The sequence below is a fragment of the Siniperca chuatsi genome, linkage group LG2, assembly GCF_020085105.1.
Source record: "Siniperca chuatsi isolate FFG_IHB_CAS linkage group LG2, ASM2008510v1, whole genome shotgun sequence".
In the NCBI taxonomy this organism is placed as follows: domain Eukaryota; kingdom Metazoa; phylum Chordata; class Actinopteri; order Centrarchiformes; family Sinipercidae; genus Siniperca; species Siniperca chuatsi.
Genome location: NC_058043.1, coordinates 2,906,568 through 2,931,185, shown reverse-complemented (window position 1 = coordinate 2,931,185; position 24,618 = coordinate 2,906,568). Strand labels below are relative to the sequence as shown.

At 42.5% G+C, this 24,618-nt stretch overlaps 1 protein-coding gene across 7 annotated transcripts in view; it reads left to right on the top strand.

Annotated features, from left to right (window-relative positions):
• LOC122870004 (CD276 antigen-like) overlaps positions 1–24,618 on the top strand; it is a 100,765-nt gene that overhangs the window by 55,028 nt on the left and 21,119 nt on the right. For 2 of the 7 annotated variants that reach the window (XM_044183573.1, XM_044183564.1), the window contains one exon: positions 9,029–9,059. The exons of 1 other annotated variant lie outside the window; for it this stretch is intronic. In XM_044183573.1, the coding sequence (XP_044039508.1) occupies positions 9,029–9,059 (31 nt within the window). 4 more of the 7 variants (XR_006376482.1, XM_044183623.1, XM_044183591.1 and 1 more) reach the window with 4 other exon arrangements.

The following is a 24,618-nucleotide window of genomic DNA, read 5'->3' as shown; positions in this document are numbered from 1 at the left end:
GGGTTGTGGTGAGGCAGATAGTTGTGATGGAGCCAGATGAAAAGTGAGGTTGTTGAGGTGTCGAATGTGCATGTAGCATTACTACGTCCCATTACCACAAACACAACCTTTCCCTGACCTTAACCAAGCGTTTTATATACTGTCCTCGTAATGGGTTCCAGGTCATGGACAGTAAGATAACAGCATGCACAATATGTAGTCATTACCTTTATCTCACAGCACTCAGTATTTGGTCAAACAAAATACTTACAAATAGTGTCCAAGGCAAGTGTCGGACACAAACTTCTGTCAGAGGAAACAGGCGTCAGTTCGCTCTAACCGACTCTTGTTGGACGGTTGAACAACATCTGGAATGATTTAATGGCACCGACTGGAGAATTAGAGCCTCCAGCTGTTTATCTCCAGGTGTCCAACTCCTGATATCCACATAACAGTAGTGGATGGAAACACACATTACTTTATAATTTAACTGTTGCTTTTATTCTAATATTCTGATTATCTGATGCGTCTAATTTTACTCTTGCGCTGTCGTCAACGTAGATACATTTAGTTCCAGGCAGCACAAAGTCAAGTCATAATAAAACTGCCCCCTGGACTGTTGCTGAGGACATTATACTGCAGCACCGGGATGAATAAGATGGAGCTGCGTAGAAACACAATGAAACTGAAGAAAATGTGCTAAATAACGAGACGGCAACGCAGGATAATAGAACAAGGAATGAAAAATAATAAAAGTGACACAGCAGAATGAAAAGGGACCAAGTTAAAAAGGGACCTGATTAAACTAAACTTCCAGTAAAAGCGAGTTTGATATAAGTGTTCAAAGCTAAGGGGCTCGGACCAAAGAAGCCCATCAGGTGACCTGAAACGACCAGGAGACCCCTGACTGAGGATTTCAGGCTGCTGCAGCGCAGACAAGGTTCAAATGTCTGGAATGTATTTAGCAGCTTCACTATGAGGTGACTAAAACTTTATTAACAAAACTGAAACTGTAAAACTGACAGGCAGCTAGTGAAGAATGGGAGGTGCTGTTTGTGTTCCTGTAATTAGTTAAAATCCGAGCAGCAGCATGTTTGATGAGCTGGAGGCAGGCGGGTGCCGTCTGTCTGAGGCCTGAATAAAGAGAGCTGTAACAGTCCAGACAAAATGAGGTCAAATCATTTCAGACTTCTTCAGGATCTGAGGCTGTTAAAAACCACTAAACTGGATTTGTGACCCTCAGCTGAAGGAAACAAGCTTGCACCGCCACGGTAACTTTTTAATTTGAAAAGAAAAAGTTAAAACACCTGCTGGCTGGTCGTCAGTTAATCGCAGGGTCGGGGGTTCGATCCCCGGCTCCTCCCGTCCACATGTCCAAGTGTCCATGAGCAACACACTGAAGCCCAAACTGCTCCCGATGGTCAGACCAGCACCTTGCATGGTAGCTCGCTGCCATCGGTGTGTGAGTGAGTGTGAATGGATGAATGAGGAGCGAAGGTGCTGTATAAATGCTGTCCATTTACCAAATATGATCACACTGCTTGTAGTTCTTAAAGGTCCTAACGGAGCGAGACGTGGGCATTAACACAAACTCAAGACTGCACTGAACTCAAGCTGTGACGCTGGAAAAGAATGGGAATATATCTTGCAGCTGAAGTGAAATATAATGTGACTTCATTTTGTATTTTCATATTTATGTTACTTTTTATGTTATTTTATTGGCCTGTATCGCTTCTTCTTATTTCTTAAGGTGCTAATGAGTCTGTCAGGTGCAGTTACACACTGAACTACACACTCAGTGTCCAGTTTATTAGGTACAGCTAGCTAAAACTAAAGCAGCCTAATTCAACAGTCCTGCAATAAATCTTTCCTGAAGGTTAAAATGTTCAGTTTGTGTTGAAACTGTTAAATTCGACTTTATGGTCATTTTGGAGGCTGCAGTTTGTGCTGCTGATGAACTGTGTGGCCTTATACTGACAGGCGTTTCTCTTCTTTTGTCCACCCCATGTCTATCCATGAGTTTAGGCTAAATAACAGAAACACCTCTCTGAAACAGTTTGAACACAAGCTGAACATGTTGACCTTCATGAAGGAGGATTTATTGCAGGACTGTTATATTAGACTGCATTAGTTTCTGCTCGGTGTTCCTAATAAACTGGACACTGGGTGTTTACTGTTGTTGATATCTGAGCTGTGCTCTCTGAAAGTTCATGTATGTTTATGTTGCTAACTGATGATGCACTTCATCATTTCTGTCCAAACGTCTGAATAAAACATGAAAAATGTCAAACTGGATGTTGTGACTGTTTTTGATGTTTCTGTCTGTCTGATAAAAGAAACTAAAGTGATTTTACTGTATCGGCCCGATTCTAAGATGATCCATATTTTGCAACGTTTTTTCAATAAAGAGTTTTTGAGAATAAGAAACACTTTCTAGATAGATAGCTTTATTAATGCCCAGAGGGAAATTAAGTTGTCATAGCAGACATTAAAATTGACAGTTAAAATACAGTAATACACAAAAATGCACATAACAGGTACATGAACACAGTTAAAGGGGACACTAGGATGACTAGTGATAAGTGGGGTTATTGGCTGATAGTCCACTTAAAAATAAGGTGGAAGATTCAGGCAGATTATAATAATTCTAGTGTGCAAAATTTAATAAAAACTACAGGTTAACTGGTATGTACCACTGTTCTGAGGAAAAGAAATAAATAAAAACTGCTGATATAACAGCAGACCACATATAAATATTTTTGGGAGTGGTCATAATCAATAATAGAAAATAAAAGCTTAGTCCAGAGTGGATTGTAAGCCTCTGATTGGCCAAATTTAAAAAATTATTGACAGTTACCACGCCCTCTCAAAGTCTCTGGTCTGCAGAGATACAAACTTGAAAATATTCCAGATACGGGAGCTGCCATCTTTCCCTGGTGACGTCATTTGGAGCCAGAGTCTGTGCAGTAGTGATGGAGTTGGAGCCACGGTATCGAGGTCCTGCCCATACACCCGACCGACACAATCGCAAGCGGGGCTCCGCTGTCAATCATGACGTGAAATCCCCTTTTTATGGCATCAAATAACTAATTAAAACCAAACTTATCAGAAGAACGAACACTTGAACAAACATCGGCGTGATCAGAACTACCTAAAATGACAGAAACCATCTTTGGGAAAATGTACTTTGAGTTTTTAGTTTGGCTCATGTCCCAACCACTAACATGGAGGGGGCGGGGTTTATGACCTGTACTGCAGCCAGCCACCAGGGGGCGATCGAAATGTTCTGGCTTTCTGTTTGGGCAGCTGTCATGTCGTCCATCTTTATATACAGTCCATGGGTGTGAGGTATTGTCCGTGATCGCCAGCAGTTTTGCCAGCATTCAGTCCTCCACCACCTCCTCCACTGTGGCCAGCTTGGATCCAGTGACAGACCCAGCCTTCTTTATGAGTTTGTTCAGTTTGTTGGCATCCTTAGCTTTGACTGATGCCTGCACCCCAGCACACCACAGCATAGAAGATGGTGCTTGCAACAACAGACTGATAAAACGTGGACATCTTGCTGCCTTCTCAGGAAGTAAAGCCGACTCAGGCCCTTCTTGCAGATGGCCTCAGTGTTGGTGGACCATTCCAGCTCATCGTCCAGTTGAATGCAAAAATACTTATAAAACTTGACGAGCGCCGCGTCACTCCCACTGATGCAGACCGGAGAAGGTGGGGCCGCCTTCTTCCTGAAATCTACCACGATTTTTTGTTTTGTTTTGGCCACGTTTAGCTGCAGGTGGTTTTCCCCACACCACCTCACAAAGCAATCCGCCAGGCCCCAGTACTCCTCCTCCTGGACACCCTCCACACACCCCACAATGGCAGTGTCATCCGAGAATTTCTGTAGATGACACGATTCGGAGTTGTAGGCCTGCTTAAAGTGCGAAGTGTAGATGGTGAATAAGAAAGGAGATAGCACAGTTACCTCGGGGGCCCAAGTGTTACTCACCAGACGCTCTGACACACAGCTCTGTAGCCTCACAAACTGTGGTCTGCCAGTCAAGTAGTCCTCGATCCAAGACCACATGGGGGCATCCACCTGCATGACCTCCAGTTTGTCCTTCAGCTGTCTAGGCTGGATAGTATTGAAGGCACTTGAGAAGTCGAAGAACATGATCCACATAGTGCTGTTGGGTCTGTCCAGTGTCAGCGCGTTCGTTTATTTGCAAAAGAAAAGTCTGGAGAGAAGCTGTTCCTTAATTTGGCATTTATTAAAGCATTGGAGGATCAAAAGCATCTTGTACAAGGATCTTTTCTATTCAGAAAACCACAGTCAGCAAGCTGTTAATCTGTAGCCATCATCCTAAAAAAGAGTTTTAAATGAGAATGTACAACTATCTGATAGGTTTCTTCAGAGGTGGGGAGGAGCTGTGGTTTAGACTTAGCTCTCCCTTCGGTGGTGCACAGGCTGGTCCAGCCTCGTGGCACACGATTCCACCCTTCGTGTGGAGACAGCGCCCTGGTGGAGGAATCCTACACTCCCTCTGTTTGTAAGCTGCTAAAGTCTCTGCTTCGTTCCCTAAAACTGATACTTTTCCTCTCGTGGTCATTACAACACATACTGTCCTCAGTACATGATGTTCTTTCTGATATCCCTGTTTCTTTGTATAAATGTTGCAACAGCTAATCAACTTTTCCCTGCAGTCAGCAAGTCTGCAGGACAACACTTTGAATTGTTAAGCCTCATGCCCTGTGTGTGTGTGTGTATGTGTGTACAAAAGTTTCAACAAGGTATTAATATAATAGGCAAGCAACCTTCATTTAAATTATTAATTCTCACACCAGGGAGGAGCAGGCCCTCTGCAACAGGTATATATTTGCATCATCCACCCCTACATGCGGCTGATATGCAAACTGCAGGCGGTCTAATGATGAGCTAAGCAGTGGTCTGAGGTGTGCTAGGACCAGTCTCTCCATGACCTTCATTATGTGAGCGGTCAGTGAGTAATCACACCAAAAGATTCTTTCCTCTGCTTTTACTCTTATTTGAAATCAGAATAAAATGATGAGAATTTATGGACTGAATGACATGATGATTGTAAATAATAAGTAGGCCTACAGTACACCCACTGTTGCCTGTTAGTGTGGAAACAGTTTATCGGACATTCATTTTTCTTCTTCAGGCTTTTATTTCCTTACACAGCTGCAGTCACGTGTGAAATGTCAGTGTGAAGGTAAAGCACTGCTCGGGAGGAGTGGCACATATGCTATGTACAAGTTTTTCCCTTTATTGTGAAGGGTCATACCGGAAGTGTCGCTGCAGTTGCAGCTTCCTGGGAAATCGAAAGTGTTTGGGACTTGCAGGACTCGCAGCCAGAAACCGTTACATGCTCGTTAGTGACGCTGCTTTTTTGTTACAGTGATGTTTAATCTTCAGGTGACTTCGACAACTATGGAGCTTCTTCCTCTCGTGTGTCTCTATCTCCTGACTCGGTCTGGAACAACGTTTGCTGAAGAAGGTAAGAAAACGCAACTCAGACTGATAATCAATATCCTAATAATCAGCACAGATCGATATTAAAACACCCCCCTCCACAGCACAGGTGGAGTCATTTCATGCCCGCCTCCTCCTGGTTCACTACAGTCTCTGACAGACCTGCTGCGCAGTATTGTGATGTTGACCATGTAGCGGTCTTTGGCAGCGGATGTTCGGGGCGTCGCCTCCGTCCTGCTGAGAGAAACGCGCCGCTGATTCCGAGCGAAGCTTCTTCGCGTCAAACCCGATTCATTGTTGCGACACATTTCTGATATTTCTGATCAGATATGAACTCTTGTCCGCCACCTGAGGGCTGCTGAGGGGTCTGTTGGTTTTTACTGAGCAGGAAATAAGAAGAAGAATGAAATAAGAAGCAGGGAAAGTTGTTCCTCCCCCTTCCCCTTTAGACCCCGCCTCATTTTAAATCCAGATCCAAAGCCGTGACGATGTTCAGAAACAGAAATAAAAGAATAAAAACAGGATTGACAAAGCACCGTATGAACAGAAACGTTTCAGATTCAGAACTGTGTGATTTTCTTGCTCGTTATTTTCTCTTGTTGTATTTTAGCAGCTTGTCTGTGTGTTTGCTGGAAGACAAAGATGGATCTATAATTTGGGCCTCCTCCTCTGGCCTGCGCTGCTGTTCACGAGCAGCTGCTGCATCCAGCAGGTTTTATATGTGTGGACAGAGACTTCTGCAGGCAAACATCTTCAGGGCGGAGGCGTCTGAGCGTCCAACACTTCATTTCCTGCATTCTGGGGAACTTTTCTGCACCAGTTTGTGGTGGAAATGTCTTCATTTATGTAAAAGGAAACAGAATTCAGGCGGCAGGTGACGATTCAAATCTAGAAACTATAGTGGAATATAATGCAGTGCGGCTCTCAGGCCTGTGTTTTCTCCTGCAGATCAACTTTTCTCATTTAACATCATCCCTGCTGAGTCAGCACACCTGTAGGCCTCCTCTCCACCTGTATGCATTTTTATCCCATTACTGCATGTTACTAACTCGACATCTTCTCTCTCCTGTAGTTCTGTATTTTCTCGTTTCTCTCCTCTCTCCTTCTGTCGCTTTCAGCAGGTATTTCTGCCTCCCGAGCTGCAGAGTCTGGATCTGTGGTTGTGGGCTGCCTGCTGCCCCCGTGTTCCTGCTCGACACCCGCTACTACAGTTGTTGTTATTGGCTCTGTTACTAATACTGACATTATTTTTCCTATAGCTGTCATTCCTATTATTACTAATTTATTAATATTAACACTACAATTACATTACTACTAATTTAAAAATTCTAGGTGGTATTTGCATGTCCCCCACCCCCCCAAAACCTCTCTCTCTCTCAGATGGCCGCCCACCCTGAATCTGGTTCTGCTCGAGGTTTCGGCTCTTAAAGGAAGTTTTTCCTTACCACTGTCGCCAAGTTCTTGCTCATGGTGGGATTTGTTGGGTCTCTGTAAATAATATTATAAAGAGTTCAGTCCAGACCTGCTCTGTAGGAAAAGTGCAATGAGATAACTTTTGTTATGAACCGCTATATAAATAAAGTTGAATTGAATTGAATTAAAATGTGCACGTGGCTCCTGTTCACGTCAGTGATACATTCATTCATTTGAGTTCATTTCTAAAGCCCTGGACTTTAACAGCTCCTGTGTTTCAGCAGGTTTTCTGCTCATGTTCAAAACTTTCTGCACAATCAAAGTCTTTCCCACATATCTGTGTTCTCTGAGATTTCGACAATAAAGTCGTGATTTCACGAGAATGAAGTCATAATGTGTTTAAACTCGACCTGCCCTGTACTCTGCTGTGCAGTAGCCGACATTGTTGCCTGCTGCTGTGGTAGTATCCCCTTCAGACCGTCTGGCAGGCACAGAGCCCCGTGTGGGACTGTACTGGATGAGACACAGTTTAGGGAAGCGGCTCTGCGCTGCTCTTCATCGGAGGTGGGAAACCGAAACTACCTGCAAACACTTGTGATCAGGCAGAAATCTCACCACAAATCCACACAAATGTTTCCTTCAGCAGCTCCGATGAAGTGCAGCTCCCAGCCGCTTCAGTGGGAAGCTTCCTGGAGTAGTGAGACAGTCCCAAACAGAGCAAAGGTGTCTCTAAGCGAGGGGACGAGAGACAGACACAGAGCTGCCGCTCAGAGGAGAGACGCCGCACTGCAGTCCAAACTTTTACAGGTGGAAATACCTGCAGACTGCCAGGAAACACTGCAGCATTTTAATCAGAGTTATTGCGAGGGATTCAGTAGTGGCTGGATGTTGGCAGGGACGTGTCCCTACCTTCCCTACCTAATTCTGAGCTCCTGTCTGCAGTTTACATGATGAAATCTGTGTTCCCGCTGTCTGAGTGGAGTTCAGAGGTTTGGTGTTGTTGTCTTTTTACTTACTAGACTTACAAATCATTAGGAACTGAATTCAGTTTCACTTCAGTTCTGCGTTTTCCTCGTCGCTCTCTCGTGTTTCCTCTCTGTCTTCCTCTTCCTGCTTATTAGTGTTGAGTGGACAGACAGAGACAGTCTGATTAACTGAGTCAGAGCTGATGTTCGTCATCACCTGGAAAAGAGAGAGAGTTCAATGTTATTCATTATTAATGAGTGAGGCTGCTCTCAAGTTGGTGCCAAAAGACTTTTGTGTGAAAAATAAAGATTAGAAAAAAGAAATCTAAAAGATAAAAACTCCAGATCTTAAACTATAAATATATGTAAGAAAGTAAAATGTAAACGAGTGCAGATATGCAGTCTGGAGGACAATGTGCTACAGGGCCAAAAACAAGAAAAGTTTCTTCTCATGAGTTGACAACAACAACAAACTTCCATATGTCTGTCTGAACTTAATGACTCTGCATGTAAACGCACTGATTAATACATGTTTTTATCTTCCAGGGCCAAACGTCATCAGAGTGAAAGAAGACAGTGATGTTACTTTACCCTGTTCGCTCAGCAGCAAGGAGAACATTGAGCTAAAACTCTTTGACTGGAGGAAAGATGGTCAGAAGGTGTTCCTGTATGATGAAGGCTTTTATTACAATAATGGCCGAACAGGTCAAGATCAGCAGTTCAAAGGTCGAGTCTCACATTTTCCAGATAGACTGAAGCACGGCGACGCCTCCATAAAAATCAACAAGACGAAGGTGACCGACAGCGGAGACTACACCTGTGATTTTCCTCGTCTTCAGCCAAGTCAAATATTCCACATTCGGCTTCTTGTTGTTGGTGAGTGCTTTCATTAAACAGGTAAAGATGGCCGCTCACTTACTGATGCGACTGCTTTAAGAGTCCCAGATGGACTTTTGTCAAGTGGTCAGAATCCACATCTGGCAGGGCCTCGTCCCCACAGCGCTGCAGCCACATCTGGAGTGATTACCTCTCTGTCAAACAGGCTTCATGTTTGCGACACATTGCAGATTATTTCACTCTGCACAATGAAATTTCAGCCCACTCAGATTTTTTCCACAGTATTACCTGTCTGCCAAGTTGATGATATTTCACAAGCACTCTAACATGTGATTTGTTTTGCCTTTTAGGTGATTTAAAGGACAGATCAGGTGAAAACATCCCAGGTGAGTCCTGATTTTGCTGACGTCACTCTCTACCTGTCACGTGTGCTGTGAGTTTGGCTCCACAGGCCTGATATCATTCAGAAACAGTTTAAATCTGTATTCCTCACTGCGGCTCAGATGGAGATCATTCTTCTGTGTTCAAGGCGTCATAAGGCTGAAACTGCACATCACTTCTTAAAAGTGGAGACATTTAGCAGCATTTATTAGGTCTGTAGGTGTGTGATTAACGTTCACACTGTACTTCTACATGAGGATGTACATGACTGTGATGCTCTGCCTCTGAAACACACTGTATTGTATATTTCACAGATAGAGAAGCATTTAACACAAAACATCACAATGTTGGAGTTGTACTACACTTTTCAAATCAGCATCAAGACTTTTCCTCAGGTTCTAATGTTTTGGGGTTTTTAGATTTGAATTTTTGTATTAAATTTTGTTCCAACCTGGCGATACTTTTTATGGGTCTCTTGTATGTAAACTGGGTGGGTTTTATGTGCGTTTCCCCATAAATTGAGTAAAACAAAGTAAACAACACATTCTGACTCCACAGAGCTCAGTACAGTGATACAAATTTCATTTCATAATATAATCAACTGTGACACACAAAGTGTGTTTCATACACTCAATGATTTATTCTTTAAATAATATATAACCTAATCAAAGAAACAGAGTTACACTAATTTACCTCCATACCTAAAATAAACAGGAGAAACAATATTAACATAACTGGCAGCTCAACCCAACAAACTCCAAAAGATAACACCATCGGCAGGCAGATTGGACTTCTTACAAATGACAGAATGAACAATATCACAGCAACATCGCCATCTCGGCTCTTTATTATTGTTTTTATAGTTATTGTTATTATTGTAATTGGCTGTCACCAGTGGGGTTTATCTATGAAGCGAGATTAGCAGCTACGTTGAGCCTTAAGCCGAAAGCCTGGGTTTACAAGTGAAGTTGATAACCACCGTCGTGATTCTCGTTATCTCTGATTGGGGCCAGGAGATGGAAAAGTCTGAGTTAGTTCACTCAACTCTGAGTATGTTCACATGAGTTAAGCTCGTGCGTGGTGAATGGAAAAAGCTGTCGTCATTGGAGCTTGAAAAGGCGTCGAGGTTAAAATACAGTAGATTTTAAATTGTAGACATCTATTTGGATCTTAGGCTCAACATCATTCAGTGGCTTTATTTCAGCTACTTGAACAGATGCAGTAACTTTATACAAAGTCACTGAAATGCTGTTAAAACACGTTCAGACTAAACGCACGTGTTTAAAAAAACTCACTTTCTAACTACATCCTGCAGCTGCAGCACGATCCTGCTCACTCAGAAGTATTAACGTATAATCTCCAATATTACAGGAATTATGCTCCATCAGTGTGACCAATCACATCTTGCCTTATTTGCAACAACAGTTTTTATTGGCCTGTTCTTCAGAGCTCTCCGTTAGTACAAGAGGTCCTGACTGAAGACAGAGTAACTAGGAGTATGGTGATGGCAACTGTAAAACACCACATCGTGGATCTAAATTTGGATAATCAGCTTTCTCCATAAAGGGCTGTTAACTCTGCAACACATTACCAATTTAAATTAATTTAATCCCAGATATAAAATCCTTTTCAACAAAGGTTAAGTGCTAAAAGGAAACCAGAGTTGTAACCACTTTTAGCTCATTTGTATGTGTATTGTGGTATGTGTATTTTACTGTTTCCATATTTGTAGTGTATTGTGTTTTTATGGCTACTGAAAGCTGTATATTTTAATCACACTGTAGCCTACATGTAAAAGCCCAACTAGGGACAAGAGTTGAACATTAGAAATAGCTACAGTGGTTTGAAAAAGTGTTTGCCCCCTTCCTGATTTCTTTTTTTTTTTTTGCATGTTTGTCACACTTAAATGTTTCAGATCATCAAACAAATTTAAATATTAGTCAAAGATAACAAAAGTAAACACAAAATTCAGTTTTTAAATGAAGGTTGTTATTATTAAGGGAAAACAAAATCTAAACCTACATGGCCCTGTGTGAAATAGTGATTGTCCCCTAAACCTAATAACTGGTTGCTCCACCCTTAGCAGCAACATCATCTTTGCATAATTGTTGTAATTCAGCCACATTGGAGGGTTTTCGAGCATGAACTGACTTTTTAAGGTCATGCCACAGCATCTCAATAGGATTCAGGTCAGGACTTTGACTAGGCCACTCCAAAGTCTGGCCCATTCAGAATAATGTATATTATATTATATCCTAGATAAATAAAGGCTTATCTTAATCTATAATAATCCATCATCATTTATTTTTTTAATATACTTTGTATTATTAATCTAAATCTACAAACTAACTAGTAACTAAAGCTGTCAGATAAATATAGTGGAGTAAAAAGTGCAGTATTTCCCTCTGAACTGTGGTGGAGTAGAAGTATAAAGTAGCATAAATTGGAAATACTCAAGGAAAGTACAAGCACCTCATAATTGTACTTACCGTAGGTGCAGTACCTGAGTAAATGTTGTCAGCCACTTTACCAATCACCTCTGCAGTTTGATACGCTCCTATTGGCTCACATGAACACACACACCTGTCACATGTGAAGCCTGTTCACTCACACTGACGGAGAGAACGGATCAGATATCGAAAACAACACAATACGTCCTGTTGTAACAACTATCAGAAATGTTGGGGTGTTATTAAGGCTTACATCGAGCTTCTGTTTCTCTCTCTTCCTGTTGTCTTTCTCTTTAACACGCTGCATTGTATTTACAGACATTATACAGCTGTTTAACAGGCTGAGTGGTTCTCCTCATGACCAGTGAACTGGTCTGCATGTAAAATCAGTGGAGTGCCCCTTTACAGACAAATGAAACAGGAAATGTAGGTTCACCCTTTGTCTCATCAGGGTTTGATTTGGTCCATATAAAATATTTTATCAAAATATCAAATTTATAAGCAGAGAATGGATCAACAAAAACATCCCAATGTTACATTTGTAAAGCTGGAATTCTCTTACGTAATCTGTTTCTATAATGTTCACAGGTGCAGCTCCAAAGCCGTCTGTCACGATACTTGATCAAACAAACAACTGGGCGCTGCTGCAGTGTGAGGTTCAAGATGCTTGTTCAAAACCTAAAGTAGAGTGGCAGGACAGAGCTGGAAAGAGACTTCCTGCTGGAGAACCACAGGCCTCAGAAAGAGGAGGCCGCTACGACATCATCCTCCAAACTACTGTGACCAAGACCGACCTCTATCGCTGTGTAGCCACACAGGAGGACATCAGCCATAAGACTGACGCTGAGACGTTCGTGTATATCAGTGGTGAGATTCTTCCTGGTCGTATTTTTATATTCAAATAATTATAATTGTTTGTGTTATTAGTTTTCAAACATGTTTAAATGTGTTCAGACTAATTACAAAGCAAATTGGGATGAAGTCACATTAAACTGAGACTCTGAGACTCCACTTCCTGAATCTACAGAGAGAGGAAGAATGAGAGGGTCTGGAGGGAAACAACACAAAGAGCTGGAGTTTGGAGTAAACTCTGAGATCAGTCACACAAACACACACAGGAATTTAGTAAACTTCACACACAAACCCAGTAGTAGATTTCTAAATGGCTGCTGCAGCCTGATCCTGAGGATCGGCATGAAAACGCCCTCACGAGGGCGATTTAGAGACTGAAGTCATTAGAATCAGTGACTTTTTTGTGCCACAAGTGAAAAGAGAAAAGGTTCTGAACTTGAAGAATTATTGTCACATGTGCCACCAAAACACACCGAGGCTCTCTGAAGGTTTATTAGCTGTGATTAGATCAATAGATCAGAGAGAGAACTTTATTGATCCCAGTGGGAAACTGCAGAGTTACAGCAGCCAAGTCACACATGAATCACATCACAAACAACATGAGGACACTCAGAGATGTCGGTTAGATTTTAGTCACTGAGGATTTTATTATTTCATTTCTTAACTGGAAACTGAGCTCAGACTAAAAACCAGGACCAGACTTTAACTCTGAATAGAAACAATGATAGTTCCTGGTAATAATGTGACACCATGGAGGCACATATAGGCTTTGGACCTGCGGCTTTTACTGGACAATGGAAACTTGTAATTAGTACCCATTGCAAAAAAAGAACATCTTATCATTATCAGTTCATATTCAAGTTTTAGTTTCAAGTTTCAAACATTAATTATCATTTTCTAATTGTAGTAATTCTGACTATTAAAGCAGCAAGAGCTGATGAGAGATCTTCTGAATGGATTTTATGCTGAAGGTTGAATTCAGATTCAGAAATCGTGACCAGACCTGTTGTTTCACAGCAAAACAAATGATCATACTCTTAAACATTTTCCAAAAATAAAATATAGATTCCACTGTGAGCTTTTGTGAGCTAAAAGGAAGAATTGAAGAAGAAGTATAAAGTAACAGAACATGGAAATACTCAGTAAAGTACCTCAGTTGTTCTTTCACTGCTCAGTGAAACATAAACCTAGCTGAGCTGCACGTTTAGCTGGACGGGTAATATTTTCTTTTAACAAAGCTCATCAATACTTTTAACAAAGCTGTAACAGCAACAGCTGTGATAAAATACAGACGTGCCGACGAGTCGTAATCCAGAGTCCATCGTGGCCTCGGCTCCGGGTGCAGAGACCCTCGGCTGTAGACAGATCGCCTCACACGTTGGCAGATCTCAGGCACAGCAGGAGTTTAGCAGCAGTCACATGTAAACAGCCTGAAGTAGAGGTGGCAGGACAGGGATTCAAACCTTCTTCCTACTGATGAGCAGCACGTCTCAGAAAGAGGACGATGCTACAACATCCCCTCCTCACTACTGAGACCAGAACCAGAACCGGCCTCTTAGCTGTGTAGCCGAGCAGGAGGCGACTGGCCATAAGATCGATGCTAACGTCACTGTTCCTGCTGAGGTTCATCCCAGTGGTGTCTGAATCTGCTAATAGTTTTACATTTTAGATTTCAGGAGCATGCACACCTTCAGTTGTTCTTCGTGTCGGCTGTGATGTCCAATCTGCTGTTTATGATATGCAGCTACATTCTGAGTGTTACGTTAACGCTTTGTGATCTGTTTCAGGGTCCTCCACTGGATGGGTTGCTTTTGGAGTTGTCTGTGTTATTTTATTTGCTGTTGCTGTTGTTTTTCTATCTTGGTGTTACTCCAGGCGTCGCTCCACTCAGAGGTGAGTTTAAATAAAGTATTGTATCAACATATTCATGATGAGCAGACAACACAACAAATTCTTTACATGTGTCTCATGTTTAGAGTCTCGACAGTAGTTTTATCTTCTCAGGCATTAAGCATTCTGTTGGTATTTCCACCCAGGGTAGGATCAAGGCAGGTTTTCTTTAATGTAACTTTGTTTTCCTTCCTGCAGGTTCACACAACTTACAAGATTTTGATGATAATGATGTAGGTATGTAGTAGTGCTATATAAACTTACAAGATCATGACGATGTAGCTACTTGAGGTGCGAATCAGAAAGGAAAACATTATAGGTGGGTGCATTAGAGGCTGTGGCAATCATGGCCAATCACATTTACTACTTGAATGCCTTTCTGTCTTATGTAAAGCACTCTGACTTGCCTTGTTGTTGAAATATACAGATAAACTTGTCTTGCCTTTAAACTCAGGGCTCTCCCCGTCATGATGCACTGACAGTTTGGGAATCCTGTGGAGGAAACTTATTGTTGTCTGTTACATGCAGAGCTTCAAATATGAACACAGCAGCTCAAATATACTGCCAAGAGCAGATGATGACTCTTTTTTAGTTGAATTCACTTTTGTGGACGTGTTAAATGTTAATGATTTATTTGTCACCACAATGAGCCATACAATAACCATCTGCAGGGAAAGACCACCGCAGTGCCCTAAATACAATGACAGTGGAATTTAATATGTGCTCTACTTTCTGCACGTTTTTTTTTCCAGAAGTGATTTTTAAAGCTTAATTCAGTTGATTTCTTTAATATAAATAAGGTGCTAAGCCAGTCTGTCAGGTCCAGTTACACTGAACTGTGTGCTGCTGTTGACTGATGTTGGAAATGTGCACCTGAAAGTATATTAATGTTTAACTGCTGATGCTCTTGTATCATGTAACTTCAGCCAGTGCTTAATCCTTTCTATCCAAGCGTTTGAATAAAACATGAAAAATGTCCAACTGAATGTTTCAGATGTTTCTGTGTTCAAACGTTTGGAAAAGAAACAAACTGCATACAAACATACTTCTGATACTGAAACATGTTCCTCGGCTGCTCGACCGTTTGATGAATCTAAAACATCGATCGTCAGGATATTAAAGTTCTGTCTTAACTCTTTGAGCCTCTGAGAAGTTGAACGACGTTTGGGACGATCACTCTGTCGTCAGAGGAGTTGTCAAGAGATGTTTAGGCTTTGAAGATATATATTATCTAATATTCAGGCAGGTCAGACATCCCTAGCTTTTAATTTTAGTGTAGAAACAGTTCAATATAACCAACTAATGAGGTAACTTAAAGCCCCCCTCCAGTCAGAGATGGGTTTTGCTTTTTGCTCCTTCAGTTGGATGTTTGAGCTTCACTGTGCAGAATGATTCATCTGCTGAAGGAGGAAAGTTTCTCTCTCACCTGATCTCAGTGATCATTACAGTATGAAATCGTGATCCCACAGGTGTGATGTGGAGACCTGAAGCCTGCAGCTCACAAACACTGAGAGTGGACTTCTGAGGGAAGTAGGACGCAGCTGGTCCAGGAGTTCAGCTTTTTAATAAATAAATATTAGCATATTCACAGATTCTGGGTTTTTCACTGAGGGAGACGGAGTTTTTAACAAACTCATTGACCTTTTTATAGAAAAACCACACGACAAGTTATTTTTCAAATATTTTTATGTCTTAAAACACGTCTGTATGGGATTTTTGACTGTTTCTTCATTGGAATAGTCAGCAAAGACATGTGCAACCTGCAGTTTAACACGTGACAATAACTCAGATTCAAACTCTTCAGAGCTTCTCAGCCGGGAGCCTCTGGGGATCGCATCATCATTTTGGGGCTCACAGAGTTTTTTCTATTACACTGATGTTTACTAAATGTTTGCTGTTTTCTGCTGAAATACTGAACACTACTCAGCCTTCGCGTCCTCCAGCCAGCTGTAAAACATCCTTTGGTTAAACTTGACATCACTGAGTCTGCAGCCTGTCAGAGGCTGTGAGGAAATGTTGCTTCGTTTGCTTTGATCAGCTGCTGCTCAGGTTTGTATCTGAACTGTGGCTGATAGTCACTATTTCCTGCTCAGTAATTCATTGTTCTTATGTTTAAGAAATGAGCCAGCAGTGGTATTAAGTCAGTATGTTGCAGGGAGCCTCCGAGACACACTGATGCCCGTACTGGTTCCTGTTTATCAGGTCATTCAAATCTAAATATTTCTAACATACAGTTTAGAAATGAATTTCTTCCTAAATCACTGACTGTGATGTTGGAGTTTCTCTGAGTGAGTTCATTGTTTTAGTCTCTCTTCTCAACAACGTGGCGCCCTCTAGTGTCTCCAAACTAAAGTGTGTCTCCTGTGTGTGTGTCAGTGAGCAGCCTGTTTGTTACTCTGGGCAGCTTCACTGAGAGCAGCTCAGAGGTCTGATGCTGCTGTGCGGCACAGATCTGTTCTTCACTGCTGCTGGAACAGATTCTTAGGGATCAGCTTCACGTCTTAATAACACTGTAGGAGCCGTGTATATATTCATGTCTGTTTATTGCTCATCTCTATTACGTATGGTGTGAAGTCACGTGGTTTGGACCGGAAATAACCATTGTCTATTTATTCACCTGTTCACGTGCACGGCCGGAGGAGAGAGGGGGTGAGTTTGGCTCGACCTCAAATCTCACAGCATCCACGTTCACCTTTGCACGTGTCAGCGTCAGGTGCTGGATTCCGTTTTTGTTTTGTTGCTTCGAAATGATTTATTGATCACTTTAAACGCGGAACTGGATCATTCACACGGCGCGTCATACAGGTGTCTGTCTGTCTCAGCGTCTTCAGGAAGTCGCTCCAGTGTTGAACACTTTAAAACGGGTTCAGCACCTTCACACTTTGACTCGTGAAGGCTCGTGATGACTAGTGCCAGGGAAACACTGAAAACACCACAATGTGTGGAACTTTTTAACTGCTTTAACGGAGTTTTTAATGTTTGATTCCTTCTGGCTGAACCTTGAACAGAACAAATGTGTTATTTAAATAAACTGATTATAGGACAATTATTATTAATCTCAACACGATATTAAAAGAACCAGATTCTTAATGAGATGTATCCTTGCAACTGTTTTAATTTGGACTGTAATTTCTGTTTTTGTAAAAATAATATTAACGTGTTTTTAAAAATGCAAACACAGTTTATTCACAGTGTTTGGAAAGACTTTCATATCTGGGTTGGACATTTGTATTCCACCTCTTTTTTTGCCAAAAACAACAGATTGTTTTAATGTAACAGCCTGTAGATTTTACTACAAACACAGCTGTATTTGTCTTTTATAACGTATTCAAATGAACTTGTATTATACTGTGCGTGTCTTAAATATTGGGCCACAATAAGCACCGGAAACTACAGCTACTTCCGTTTGGACATCTGCCTTCAAAATAAAAGCGTTTAACGTCTTTAGAAGACCTTCAAACTAAATTCGGTATTTAATCATCAGATATGGTATGAAATCTCAGAGCTGCAACCAACAATTAATTTCATTATCAATTAATCTGCCGATTATTTTCTAGATTAATCAATTAATCATTTAGTCATTTAGAAAAATGCCCTTTACAATTTCCTAATGCATCACTGTCATTTGGCTATTTTAGATAAATATTTAAGAATAAGAGGGGTTTTTGTCAATACATTGTTATTGAAGACCCAGTCACTCCAAATGTCTGCTCACATATGCCAAAACTTTTAATGTTGGAGATTAGCACTTCCTCTATTTTATAGACATATTTCAATTATTTATATTATAGTATTTTAAAATTCTGTGTGGAATTTGCATTGTGCTTCTGTGGTAGTTTAGGTGTTGTCACTTCCTGTTTTATTTTGTAGTGTGTTCCTTACCTGGTGTATCTTGTGGTTTTTACTTCCTGTCTTTGTTTTCCCTCCAGTTTTGATTGTTGGTCCATCCTTGATTGTTTGCACCTGTGTCTCGTTGTTTCACCTCCCCGAGGGTATTTAGTCCGTGTCTCTGTCTTTGTTCAGTGTTGGGTCATTGTTGTTACACATGGTGTTGTTCCTGCTGAGTGATTCCTGCCTTAGGTTTTTGTTCCTGTCTTGTGAGTGTTCCTGACCTTTGGTGAACTTTTTGTTGCACCTGGTTCCAGTGCCCAATTCCCTGGCAGTTTTACCGTGAGTTCTGTTTTTTGGATTATTTGTCTCCCTTGGACCTTGGCTGTATCCTGAATTTTGTAACTTGCCTGCTCCCTATTTAAACTGTTTTACCACCTTGGACTCACTTCCCTGCTTCCACCACTACCAGCCAGTAACCGATCTGACTTTTGCCTGTTTGTTTACCTGTCTGCTTACCGGTCTGCCTGTACCTGCCTGTCAACCACATCACCCTCAATAAACACTGTAGCCATCCGGCTACCTCAGTTGTATATTGATGTAATGCTGTACTGTTCTGTATTATGCATATGTGTATGCCACAAGGGGGCACTAGAGTGTGAGCTGCAGAAGACGCATTTGCGCTATTATGTTTGTCCCGGTTGATTTACGGTTGACTCTTACTGAAGGTTGTCTGACCGTGAGACTGATGTGTCAGCAGCTAGAAAAATAAATATGCCAAGAACGGCTAAAGATGGTACATCTCTATCGTCCACTTTTTCCCAATGCAACGCTAGCTGCTTTGTAGTACAACTCAACACATTAATACTTACCATAGCTGCAATAACAATGGTATAGTACAACTCAACTGCATCCAACGTGCCTGAACGACTACCGCCCGGTAGCACTCACCATAACCCATTGTTATGAAGTGCTTTGAGCGGATGGTCCTGGCACACTGGACCCACACCAGTTTCCCTACCGCAGCAATAGGAGCACAGAGGATGCAGTCTCCATGGCACTGCACTCTGTACTCACACACTTGGACAATAAGAACACTTATGCACGAATGCTGATTGTTGACTTCAGCTCTGCATTCAACACTGTCATCCCTTCCAAGTTAATCATCAAACTTGGAAACCTGGACATTAACACCTCCAATTGCCATTGGATTATGGACTTCCTGACAAACAGACCTCAACTTGTTAGGTCAGGCCACAACTGCTCCACCACCATTGCACTCAACACTGGCATACCACAGGGCTGTGTGCTGAGCACCTTCCTCTGCTCCCTCTTCACACTCGACTGCAGGCCTGTGCATGAATCTAACGCCATCATCAAGTTTGCAGACGATACTACGGTGATTAGTCTCATCAGCAACAACGATGAGACTGCCTACAGGGAGGAGGTCCAGCACCTGGCCACATATTGTTCAGACAATAACTTGCTCCTTAACACCTCCAAGACAAAGGATCTCATCGTGGACTTTAGGAAGGAGAGAGGAGGCACACATGACCCCATCCACATTAACGGGATGGATGTTGAGCGTGTCTCCAGCTTCAAGTTCTTGGGGACCCATATTTCGGAGAACCTGTCCTGGACCACCAACACCTCCTGCCTGGTCAAGAAGGCTGACCAGTGCCTCTTCTTCCTGAGGACACTGAAGAAGAACCAACTGTCCTCAGCTGTCCTGGTGAACTTCTATTGCTGCACAGTAGACACCATCCAAACCAACTGTATCACAGTCTGGTATGGGAACTGCTCTGCTGCAGAGCGCGAGGCACTGGAGCGGGTGGTGAAAACTGCCCAGTGCATCACAGGGACTCCACTTCCAGCCACTGAGGACACCCAGAGGAAACGCTGTCTGCGTCGAGCCCACAGCATTCTTAAGGACTCCGCTCACCCCGCCCAGAGACTTTTTTCTCGCCTCAGGTGCCTCTGGACAAGGACCAGCAGACTGAGAAACAGCTTTTTTCCCAGAGCTGTCTTCCTACTGGACTCTGCCCCCCGCTGATTCCACTGTCCCCTCATATACCTTAACTTAAATGCTGCAATATTGTTTTTGCTACATGTACCACATGTTCATTTGCACTACCGGACTATTTATTTATACATACACTGCATCATTTGCACTCCAGTACTATGTACTGAATACTGCAATAACTCATCTACTGCACTGTTAACTATTTCCATAATTTGCACTACTTAATATTCATTGCACTGCTGTTCATTATTGTACATATCCATCAGTATACTTCTGTTTATAGTAATGCCATCTGTATATAATGTCTATAGTACCACTAAAATATTTCCATAATTCTGCTATATCCTGCATTTATGCACACACTTCATATCCTGCACTTGCTTATTGCACTTCTGGTTAGACCTAAACTGCATTTCGTTACCTTGTACTTGTACATGTGTGATGACAATAAAGTTGAATCTAATCTAATCTAATATTTTGAAGGCAGATAACATCAGTTTTCTACCAGAACTGTTCATAGCGGATATTCAGTGCCAATGTTCTCAAAAGAAAGCTGTCATAGTTAGCCACTATGTCCCCTGATCCTAGTGTACTCGGCGTAGGAGCTATTCTTTCGCAGCGCTCTCCCACGGACCAGAAACTCCACCATGCGCCTTCTTCTCCCGACGACTCTCCCCGGCCGAGCGGAACCATGACGTCGGGAATAGAGAACTACTGGCGGTCAAGCTGGCCTTGGAGGAGTGGCGGCACTGGCTGAAGGGAGCTGAGCAGCCATTCATCGTATGGACAGATCACAAGAACCTAGAATATATCCAGACGGCGAGGAGGTTAAATTCCCGCCAAGCACGCTGGGCCCTGTTCTTCGGTCGTTTCAGGTTCACTCTTACTTACCGCTCTGGATCCAAGAACACCAAGCCTGACGCCCTCTCCCGGCAGCATTATATCTCGGATAGCTCCCCCGAACCGGACACCATTCTCACGTCCGCCTGCATGGTGGCCGCCGTCACCTGGGAGATGGAGTCGGTGGTTAGGGCGGCCCAGCGTGACCAACCAGACCCTGGGAACGGGCCCCCTAATCGTTTGTTTGTCCCAGATTCAGCCCGTTCCCAGGTGCTCCAATGGGGGCACAACTAGCGCTTCACCTGCCATCCCGGGCTGACTCGAACGCTCTCTTTGCTCAGGAGACACTTTTGGTGGGCCACAATGGAAGCGGACGCCCGGGCCTTCGTCGCCGCGTTGCGTCTGCGCCCGAGGAATGGCATCCCACCTACCACCAGCAGGCTTTCTCCGACCTCTCCCCATCCCCGGTCACCCGTGGTCACACATCGCCCTAGACTTCGTCACCAGATTGACTTGTTCCCAGGGCAACACCATTATCCTAACCATTGTGGACTGCTTCTCTAAGGTGGTTCACTTCGTGGTGTTAGCCAAACTTCCCTCAGCCCGGGAGAAGGCGGACCTCTTGGTACAGCACGTGTTCCGTTTCCATGGCATCCCATGAGATATAGTTTCCAACCGGGGCCCCCAGTTCATCTCCCTGGAAAGCTTTCTGCCTGGCGTTGAGGGCTACCGTCAGCCTTTATTCGAGATTCCATCCGCAGACCAATGACCAGACAGAGAGAGCCAACCAATACCTCGAGGCAGCCCTACCGTGTGTGACAGCCATCAACGTATCGACCTGGAGCTCCCAACTCGCCTGGGTAAAATGAGATCCTCACCATCACAGCTGCAGAGGCACACGTTGACTGGCTGAAATCAGACTTTTAGTGTAAGGTCTTTGTAAGCTTTAACTTTTGGGCAAAGAAGAAAGATTTGTTTTTCTTGTTACATTTTGATCAGTTTCGATTGACCTTAATATACAGAAAGAATAAAATAACAGTGAGCAAGTCCAGCCAAGAATGTTGTTGTTGTTGTAACTCTAACTTGTTGTTTCCAAGCTGTGTCTACCTCTTTCTTTCTCTCTTTTCCTTCTCTCTCTCCAGTTCTGTCTTTTTCTTCGCAGGACTGTCCATCAGTTTGCTTCATGGCTCCCGTCTGTGTAGGCAAAGGATCAAAGTTCTGTCTCAAGCTGGTGGATATTTGACTCGTCACTGGTGTGTCAGCCAGGAAACAACACTGAACACTCTGATAACTGTCCTGGCTTCTTCACTAACGGCTTGGGTGGTGCAGTTGGCGATGAGGACAGGAGTGTGTGGATCTATAGAAACATAAAAAGGAAAGACAATACGGAAATCAGCTTACTAATTGAAAAGTGACTTGCAGTGCAGTGTTTATGGCAATAACAATAATATAACCACAGTGGAATCAATATATAATAAATATTTAAATGAATATTGACACCAAAACTGACAGCAGCTACATAAAATCTTCCTTTGGATACAAACTAATCACCAACTGTTTTAGAGGGAATTAATCTCAGGAATAAACAGTGACATCTGGTGGCTTATATCAGACATGGCAGCTAACTACAGTCAATGAACTACAGATGACCGAGCTGAAAGCAGTCAGTTTGACACTCAGTGATCCTAAGCAGCGGCACTAGAATATCTCAAAAATACAAACAAACTATTGTGACACGAAATATTAATGCACATGAACTAATATAAGAACAAAGAATAAAAAGGAGAAACTTACATCAGTCAAGAGGCCTGAGGATGAACCACCTCATCTGACTCAGTGCGTTAAACTAAACTTCCTGTAAAAGCGAGTTTGATATAAGTGTTCAAAGCTAAGGGGCTCGGACCAAAGAAGCGACCAGGAGACCCCTGACTGAGGATTTCAGGCTGCTGCAGCGCAGACAAGGTTCAAATGTCTGAAATGTATTTAGCAGCTTCACTATGAGGTGACTAAAACATTATTAACAAAACTGAAACTGTAAAACTGACAGGCAGCTAGTGAAGAATGGGAGGTGCTGTTTGTGTTCCTGTAATTAGTTAAAATCCGAGCAGCAGCATGTTTGATGAGCTGGAGGCAGGCGGGTGCCGTCTGTCTGAGGCCTGAATAAAGAGAGCTGTAACAGTCCAGACAAAATGAGGTCAAATCATTTCAGACTTCTTCAGGATCTGAGGCTGTTAAAAACCACTAAACTGGATTTGTGACCCTCAGCTGAAGGAAACAAGCTTGCACCGCCGCGGTAACTTTTTCATTTGAAAAGAAAAAGTTAAAACACCTGCTGGCTGGTCGTCAGTTAATCGCAGGGTCGGGGGTTTGATCCCCGGCTCCTCCCGTCCACATGTCCAAGTGTCCATGAGCAACACACTGAAGCCCAAACTGCTCCCGATGGTCAGACCGGCACCTTGCATGGTAGCTCGCTGCCATCGGTGTGTGAGTGAGTGTGAATGGATGAATGAGGAGCGAAGGTGCTGTATAAATGCTGTCCATTTACCAAATATGATCACACTGCTTGTAGTTCTTAAAGGTCCTAACGGAGCGAGACGTGGGCATTAACACAAACTCAAGACTGCACTGAACTCAAGCTGTGACGCTGGAAAAGAATGGGAATATATCTTGCAGCTGAAGTGAAATATAATGTGACTTCATTTTGTATTTTCATATTTATGTTACTTTTTATTTATTTTATTGGCCTGTATCGCTTCTTTTTATTTCTTAAGGTGCTAATGAGTCTGTCAGGTGCAGTTACACACTGAACTACACACTCAGTGTCCAGTTTATTAGGTACAGCTAGCTAAAACTAAAGCAGCCTAATTCAACAGTCCTGCAATAAATCTTTCCTGAAGGTTAAAATGTTCAGTTTGTGTTGAAACTGTTAAATTCGACTTTATGGTCATTTTGGAGGCTGCAGTTTGTGCTGCTGATGAACTGTGTCGCCTTATACTGACAGGCGTTTCTTTTCTTTTGTCCACCCCATGTCTATCCATGAGTTTAGGCTAAATAACAGAAACACCTCTCTGAAACAGTTTGAACACAAGCTGAACATGTTGACCTTCATGAAGGAGGATTTATTGCAGGACTGTTGTATTAGACTGCATTAGTTTCAGCTCGGTGTTCCTAATAAACTGGACACTGAGTGTTTACTGTTGTTGATATCTGAGCTGTGCTCTCTGAAAGTTCATGCATGTTTATGTTGCTAACTGATGATGCACTTCATCATTTCTGTCCAAACGTCTGAATAAAACATGAAAAATGTCAAACTGAATGTTGTGACTGTTTTTGATGTTTCTGTCTGTCTGATAAAAGAAACTAAAGTGATTTTACTGTATCGGCCCGATTCTAAGATGATCCATATTTTGCAACAGTTTTTCACTAAAGAGTTTTTGAGGATAAGAAACACTTTGAATGAAACAACGTGGCAGATATATCATATTTAAATCAAGGCTTCTAACAAACAGAGAGTTTTCCACCAACAGCGTCATGAACACAGTTCCAGCTGTGTATTGATCACAGCAACAGATTCTTTCCTCAGCTTTTATTCTCTTATTTGATCTCTGCCGCTCAGGAAAACATGAGGAGACTTTTCAGACTGAGTGACATGATGACTGTAAATAAGAAGTACAGTAGCCC